The sequence below is a fragment of the Poromitra crassiceps genome (assembly GCF_964638095.1).
Source record: "Poromitra crassiceps genome assembly, chromosome: 4".
In the NCBI taxonomy this organism is placed as follows: Eukaryota; Metazoa; Chordata; class Actinopteri; order Beryciformes; family Melamphaidae; genus Poromitra; species Poromitra crassiceps.
In genome coordinates, this window is record NC_139626.1 from 58,360,647 (window position 1) to 58,369,032 (window position 8,386).

At 49.3% G+C, this 8,386-nt stretch overlaps 1 protein-coding gene across 1 annotated transcript in view; it reads right to left on the reverse strand.

Moving 5' to 3' along the window:
* LOC310775870 (lengsin-like) overlaps window positions 1-8,386 on the reverse strand; it is a gene marked incomplete at both ends in the record, with an annotated part of 21,248 nt that continues 12,862 nt past the window's right edge. Inside the window, 2 exons of the mRNA XM_083635997.1 lie at window positions 1-1,197; window positions 1,950-2,110. Of these exons, the coding sequence (XP_083492123.1) occupies window positions 1-1,197; window positions 1,950-2,110 (1,358 nt within the window). The remainder of the gene's footprint in view (window positions 1,198-1,949; window positions 2,111-8,386) is intronic.

Here is an 8,386-nt window from a genome sequence, read left to right on the forward strand (position 1 = left end):
CTATATGAAATATTCCAGGCACTTGTTTCTTTCATCATCCAGTTCTTGGGTCTCAATTTCAAACTTCTTCATCGCAATGAAGTACTGCACGAAGGGCTCTCCGAGGGCAGTGCGGATGACCAGGTCGTCTCCTAAAGACTCCAGAGCATCGTCCAGCTTCACAGGAATGGCAAACTGTTTCTGCTGAGAGGGGGACTTGCTTAACTCGCTCTCGATAGCCAGGTTGCGCTTGATGCCGTCGAGTCCTGCTGCCACAGTGGCGGCCAGCACGACGTAAGGGTTGGCCATGGCTGAGCCCAGCTTGTTGTCGATGTGCGTCTCCCTCCCGCCGTGGCATTTGACGTTGAAGGAGCTGCTGTTGTCGTTGCGGCCGACAGTGGCGTACAGCGACCGCTTGGGGTCTTTGGCCACGCGGCTCCGACAGCCCAGGCCGGGCGACGTCAGGCAGCTCAGGGCGGCGGAGTGTGCGAGGAGCCCGGCCAGCCACTTCCTGCCGATCTCAGAGAGCTCGCCTCCCCTCTCTCCGCTGCGGAACAGGCCGCGGCGGCCGTTGGCGTCCCACAGACTGTGAGAGAGCACTCCGGCGTTGTGCAGGCCGTCGTCGGCGTCGGCGTCGGCGAAGAAGCTGGCCACGTAGCCGTGCTTACGGGCCATCTCTTTGATGCCGGTGCGGAAGGTGAAGGCGCTGTCGGCGGCGTCGATCCCAAACTCTGGCCTCAAGTTGATCTCCATTTGGCCGGGGCCGCTGGCCGAGGCGAAGCTGTCCACGTCCACGCCCATGCAGTACATGCCGTCCACCAGCTGCTGGAAGAAGGGCAGGTCGTGGTTGCTCAGCAGGGTGGTAGCGGGGAACATGAGGGTCTTGGGGCCGATTCGGTCCGGCGCTCCCAGGACGCAGCATTCGTAGGCGAAGGAGGAATGCAGGGAGAAGCCCAGGCTCTGCAGCTGGCCCAGGAGCAGCTTGGCGATGAGGCGGGGCGAGGTGCGGAGGGGGCTCCCGCTCACGGTGCACGGGTCACAGATCACCCGGGCCGTCTGCTCCGCCCAGGGCAGGAGCCTGAAGGTGGAGAGGTCAGCGGTCAGGAGAATGTCGCTGCTGAAGTTGGCGGTGTTGGCGTTGTCCACGTCATTGCACTTGGGGCTCAGGGTCAGCTCCAAGTAGCCTCTCGGCATCGATATCCCCCACATCGCTTTCTCCTGTGGATGTAAAGGTTGATATTGATTGAACCCCTCACTGGTCCTGTCTCCTGATTTCCTCCTCTACTTAATCTCAAAATGATCCTTTGCTCAATTTTACTTGTTTATATAAGGTTGTTGATCTAGAGATTGGGGAATTGGCCAAGTACAATTGGGGAGAAAATGAGGGAATGAATCGGAAAAAACAATAACAAAAAATAAATAAAGATGGAGTCTGTCAGTAAGCTGACACTGTCAGATGATGCTTTTGTTTTTTTCACAGAACCATTTGGGAACGCGCTCGGCAAACCTTTGAAACAGGCAGACACTTTTCAAAAGCTATACTTGGCAGGTGATTGGATGAACCATCCTGTTTATCACAGGCTGGCTTCTCGCTGGCGTCACACCTAAAGCCCGCCCCCGTAGCTGCCTCATAGGACATTGATTGGTGTGAACCACTGGCGGTTCAGATTCAAACCAATAGATTGGAGCGTGGCGAGGTGGATTTGTTTGATCGAGATCTCATGACCTTGTGCGAATCCGGCTGCCTCGCAAGGTTAAGAGCCTGCAGCATTATCGTCAAATTTGCATTACCGGTACTTACTCTTTTATTATTATTTCATTATTATTATTACTGTCACACTTTTTATTGTATTTTTCTTTGTCATCATCCCCAACACACGGCACTTGTAAAAAATCAAATCATTTAATGATAACCCGTTGACCTTTACCGATGAAGGCTAAGACAGGAAGACAGCTTGACAGATAGTTACATGGAAGAATCGGACGGGCACGGTCTTGGACCTGGACACCCCGTGGAGGTCGGTGGCCTCGAAGCGGACAAAGCTGATGTTCTCCCTGGCAATCTGCTGCTTGATCTGCTCCATGGCTGAGATGAAGCCCTGAGAGTTCTCAGTGTTCTCTTTCCCGTTATCTGTAGGAAGATCAAGTTAACCAGAAAGTTCATCCTGAAGCTAGAAAAGGTGTCATTGAAGCGAGAATTTGATTCCAAATGCTACTCTGCACGGCTGGACTGTAATGTATTCTTACCGGTGCGATGGCCGGCGGGCCGCTGCGTTTTGGGCCGGTCAGGTTGGTGAAAAAGTATGTATTATGTATTTGATTGGGCCGGTAGCGGCCCAATCAACATTATCTGTGCTGTTTACAACAAGCTCTGTGGCCATTAGTATCTGTTTATGGGTGTACGAGGCGTACCTGAAGGCACCATGAGGGGCTCACCCACTCTTTTTACCGTGCAGAGCGAAGTAGACGGTCAATGGATTTTACGTGCAGATAGCGCGACTACGCTTCCTCAAAGTGCGGATGGCGTGACCGCAGTCCATTCAGGCGTCAATAATGAATGATTCTGGTCTCTGGAGTGGCCCTCTAACCAATCAACGTTGGTCCACGTACAATTGGGCCAGCCCATAGCAACTGTTAGTTTTCGGTTTTTGAGCGACAGAAAAGTGGATTTTATGCAACAATTTGGATGCAACAACTAGGTGTCATTAAAAGAAGAGGATGTTTTACATCGGATAGCGCCTTAACTTCACGTGAAGACTCAGGTAGGAGCCAGCATTTAGACCTAGACGTGAAAATGGCACAGTGTAAAATGGGAAATGCGTTACATTCGCCGGGCGCTAATGCGCTCAGTATGAGCCAGAAGTGCCCGGCGAGCGGGGTAAAGTTGTAACAGACTATGGGGAAAGATACATCAAATATGGGAAATGTTTGTGTGGCTATATTATGTCCAAAGTAATCTACTCTATATTTTTCGGTTTGGAGTATCTATGCGAGCGCGAGCTCGAAAAATTGGGCCGATTCGAAATTGTGGGCCTGTCTGACACATGGCAGGTAGCTTTTTTGGTCCCAGTCCAGCCCTGCTACTCTGTAGAGAAGGGGAAAAAAGACGTACCAAAAAAAAAAACGAGTCTTATTTTCCACGTTTTTCATTCATGATATCAACAAGTGCAAACCTTTTAGACCAGTGATACTCAACTTGCGGCCCAGGGGCCAGATGTGGCCCGCGATAGGGTGCCAAGTGGCCCCCTGGCCATTTTCTAATTCACAATGAAAACTATAAAGCAGGGACACCCAACTTGCTTTGCCCAGGGGCCACTTTCGTGAAATGATAGGAGGCCAGTTAATAAACAAACAATATACATTTTTCTGTAGCGGATTGTAGGTTTTTGTCAGGCAGCCGGAGTTTAGTCTGACAATGTTGTGCACACCGGATAGTTAGTTAGGTTAAGTCAATTAGGTTAAGTACATACATAAGTGACTGCAGCGAGCAGACGGCGGTATTTGACAATTTAGCTGGAGCTCAGTCAAACTTTATTTCACGTTCGTTTTTATTGTGAGTTCGATTCTAATTCACAATGAAAACGAACGTGAAATTATTAGAAAATGGTCGGGGGGCCACTCTGCCGCGGGCTGCATCTGGCCCCCGGGCCGCAAGTTGAGTATCCCTGCTATAAAGTTTGACTGAGCTCCAGCTAAATTCTCAAATATCACCACCTGCTCGCCACTTAGGTACTAACTAACTTAACTTATCTTATACTGTGTGCACAAAATTGTCAGTGTAAACTCCGGCTGACATCCCAAATACCTACAATCTGCTACAGATTTTTTTTTATTAATGTTTGTTTATTAAAGGAACACTCCGCCCATTTTCAACCAGCTTTGTATCATTAGAACATCAGTAGTATATCAGAAAACTGTAAACGGATTGTGACCAACAACGTGTGTGTGTTTAATTTAACTAGCTGGCAGAAAAGGGGCAGAATTACTGGTGGCTAACGTTAGATTTGTGTGGGCTCAGTTTTGAACCTAACATTTGGTTACGTTAAGGAGAGATAGAAACACAGCAGCAGGCAGCCTACACAGTATGTAATGGAGAGAGTTCCTGGAAACAGGCGAGTTGAATTCACAGTTGAAGACTTGTAACATTACTCAAATTGAAAACAGGAAAGAACGTGAAGTTTCTTCTTTCTTAACATTTTCACAACACAACCGACTTCTGCTTATCTTCCTCTCCGCTTTACCACTTCTCTGAACTGGGGATAAGGTACGCTTGTTTAATGCCGCCTGTGCGTCCCCCGTGTGTCGCGGTTGAGTGGAGATAGCCTTTTTTATGATTAAATCTGCCAAATGTTTAATTCGAACAGATAATCATGATGGTCCGATGTAGAAGTGTCAGAGGTCGATGGGGGTCGGCCCATCGACGATGGTCGATGCCATCGTCCATGGTGCCAACCCTAGTACACAAAGGAGAATACTGTCACAGAGGACTAAGAGATGACTTACCATCTAAGGAAACCAGAAAATGTCACATTTGATAAGCTGGAATCAGAGAATTAGGACATTTTTCTTACAGAAATGGCTCGAAATGATGAACAGATGATCAAAATAGGCAATTAATGTAATATTTGGCAATGAATTGATGGATTTACTAATTGTTGCAGCTCTTTATCAGTTTTTATAAAATGTATTTTTATGTATTTTCAAAATACAAAATACGTATTTGTATCGCAAATACATTTTTCAGACGAGTATTTTGTATTTGTATTGTGTTACATTTTTTGAGCAAGTATTTGTAATTTGTATCAAAATACTTTATGATGTATTTTCGCCCATCTCTGAGCCTATTGAAGAATGCATTTTTACTTTTACTTTAGTTGTTTACTTTCTTCTCATGTGCACTATATTGATTAATGTAGATTCATGTTTATGTATTTAGAACTCACAAATCACATCATAATGATGTAGCCTAGAGAAGCACCTCATCAGCCAAGATTTATGTGGCAGACAGTATCTAGCTATTTATTTCCTACTAGCCTAAATACAACTGGATAGGAAATCTAATTGACCAGATTCTGATCAATCAGAACATAATGTCCAGAAGGGATTAAAAAGCTGTCATTACTGTATCAGCCTCGGGAGTTGCTTGTGGGACACTGCAGGGTGTCCTCCTGACATGACGTGAATGTTGCTCTCCTGACTGAGACATGCTGCTGTCTAACGTGACGTCTGCCAGGCCACCATGCTGCACCACAGAAAACACATGCCTTGCAGTTGGCTAAATCAAATCTGACGCTAAGCCATTTTCCCCACCAGCTTTCTGCAAAGACCCGCCCAGTCCCTGTTCTCTGATTGGCTCAGACAGGGCTCAGACCCGATTAGAGCCAATCAGCGAGCAGAGGCTCAGCCTGATGCCTAAAACTAACCAATCTACCAACAAAGGCAGCAGTACTAACCAACCAGGCGCAGAGTAGGATTGGTTTTCATGACACAATGCAGGTGGGATGAAAATACGGAACAAACCCCATCCCGCATTGGTTCAAAAGGGGAACGCATGATTTCACTGTCAGATACGGGACAATTCCGTATTTTAAGGGATGGGTGGGAACCCTACTTCCCTTTCCTTCTTTCTTCGTGGACATTGAGCAGACCCGTGTCATGATTCCCCTCACAGTGTGGCTTGCTCCTTCTTTACATCGCACATATTTCCATCTCTCTCAACCCCACTGAGCTACCTGACAGAACACCTCTACACATCGTGACAGTTACCCCCCAACACCACTAACACCTCTACACATCGTGACAGAGTTACCCCCCAACACCACTAACACCTCTACACATCGTGACAGAGTTACCCCCAAACACCACTAACACCTCTACACATCGTGACAGTTACCCCCCAACACCACTAACACCTCTACACATCGTGACAGTTACCCCCCAACACCACTAACACCTCTACACATCGTGACAGTTACCCCCCAACACCACTAACACCTCTACACATCGTGATAGAGTTACCCCCCAACACCACTAACACCTCTACACATCGTCACAGTTACCCCCCAACACCACTAACACCTCTACACACCGTGACAGAGTTACCCCCCAACACCACTAACACCTCTACACATCGTGACAGTTACCCCCCAACACCACTAACACCTCTACACATCGTGACAGAGTTACCCCCCAACACCACTAACACCTCTACACATCGTGACAGAGTTACCCCCCAACACCACTAACACCTCTACACATCGTGACAGTTACCCCCCAACACCACTAACACCTCTACACACCGTGACAGAGTTACCCCCCAACACCACTAACACCTCTACACATCGTCACAGTTACCCCCCAACACCACTAACACCTCTACACATCGTGACAGTTACCCCCCAACACCACTAACACCTCTACACATTGTGACAGTTACCCCCCAACACCACTAACACCTCTACACATCGTGACAGTTACCCCCCAACACCACTAACACCTCTACACATCATCACAGTTACCCCCCAACACCACTAACACCTCTACACATCGTGACAGAGTTACCCCCCAACACCACTAACACCTCTACACATCGTGACAGTTACCCCCCAACACCACTAACACCTCTACACATCGTGACAGAGTTACCCCCCAACACCACTAACACCTCTACACATCGTCACAGTTACCCCCCAACACCACTAACACCTCTACACATCGTGACAGTTACCCCCCAACACCACTAACACCTCTACACATCGTGAGAGAGTTACCCCCCAACACCACTAATACCTCTACACATCGTGACAGTTACCCCCCAACACCACTAACACCTCTACACATCGTCACAGTTACCCCCCAACACCACTAACACCTCTACACATCGTCACAGTTACCCCCCCAACACCACTAACACCTCTACACATCGTGACAGAGTTACCCCCCAACACCACTAACACCTCTACACATCGTGACAGTTACCCCCCAACACCACTAAGACCTCTACACATCGTGACAGTTACCCCCCAACACCACTAACACCTCTACACATCGTGACAGTTACCCCCCAACACCACTAACACCTCTACACATCGTGACAGAGTTACCCCCCAACACCACTAACACCTCTACACATCATCACAGTTACCCCCCAACACCACTAACACCTCTACACATTGTGACAGAGTTACCCCCCAACACCACTAACACCTCTACACATTGTAACAGTTACCCCCCAACACTGGTCAGGATTTGCCTTCAAATGAATACAAAACACGCAACAAATGTCACACATCACTCCTGTGCATATTGAGGGGGGTAATGATTTGTTTATTTTGAAATGACTCTGGATATAAATCTACAATTGGCATGTCAATAATATGGTAGCCTACTGTGTCAAAATAACAAGATGGACTAAGCTTTGATGTTCATAAAAAATGTGTCATTGAAACAAAAGCATTTTCTATATGAAATATTCCAGGCACTTGTTTCTTTCATCATCCAGTTCTTGGGTCTCAATTTCAAACTTCTTCATCGCAATGAAGTACTGCACGAAGGGCTCTCCGAGGGCAGTGCGGATGACCAGGTCGTCTCCTAAAGACTCCAGAGCATCGTCCAGCTTCACAGGAATGGCAAACTGTTTCTGCTGAGAGGGGGACTTGCTTAACTCGCTCTCGATAGCCAGGTTGCGCTTGATGCCGTCGAGTCCTGCTGCCACAGTGGCGGCCAGCACGACGTAAGGGTTGGCCATGGCTGAGCCCAGCTTGTTGTCGATGTGCGTCTCCCTCCCGCCGTGGCATTTGACGTTGAAGGAGCTGCTGTTGTCGTTGCGGCCGACAGTGGCGTACAGCGACCGCTTGGGGTCTTTGGCCACGCGGCTCCGACAGCCCAGGCCGGGCGACGTCAGGCAGCTCAGGGCGGCGGAGTGTGCGAGGAGCCCGGCCAGCCACTTCCTGCCGATCTCAGAGAGCTCGCCTCCCCTCTCTCCGCTGCGGAACAGGCCGCGGCGGCCGTTGGCGTCCCACAGACTGTGAGAGAGCACTCCGGCATTGTGCAGGCCGTCGTCGGCGTCGGCGTCGGCGAAGAAGCTGGCCACGTAGCCGTGCTTACGGGCCATCTCTTTGATGCCGGTGCGGAAGGTGAAGGCGCTGTCGGCGGCGTCGATCCCAAACTCTGGCCTCAAGTTGATCTCCATTTGGCCGGGGCCGCTGGCCGAGGCGAAGCTGTCCACGTCCACGCCCATGCAGTACATGCCGTCCACCAGCTGCTGGAAGAAGGGCAGGTCGTGGTTGCTCAGCAGGGTGGTAGCGGGGAACATGAGGGTCTTGGGGCCGATTCGGTCCGGCGCTCCCAGGACGCAGCATTCGTAGGCGAAGGAGGAATGCAGGGAGAAGCCCAGGCTCTGCAGCTG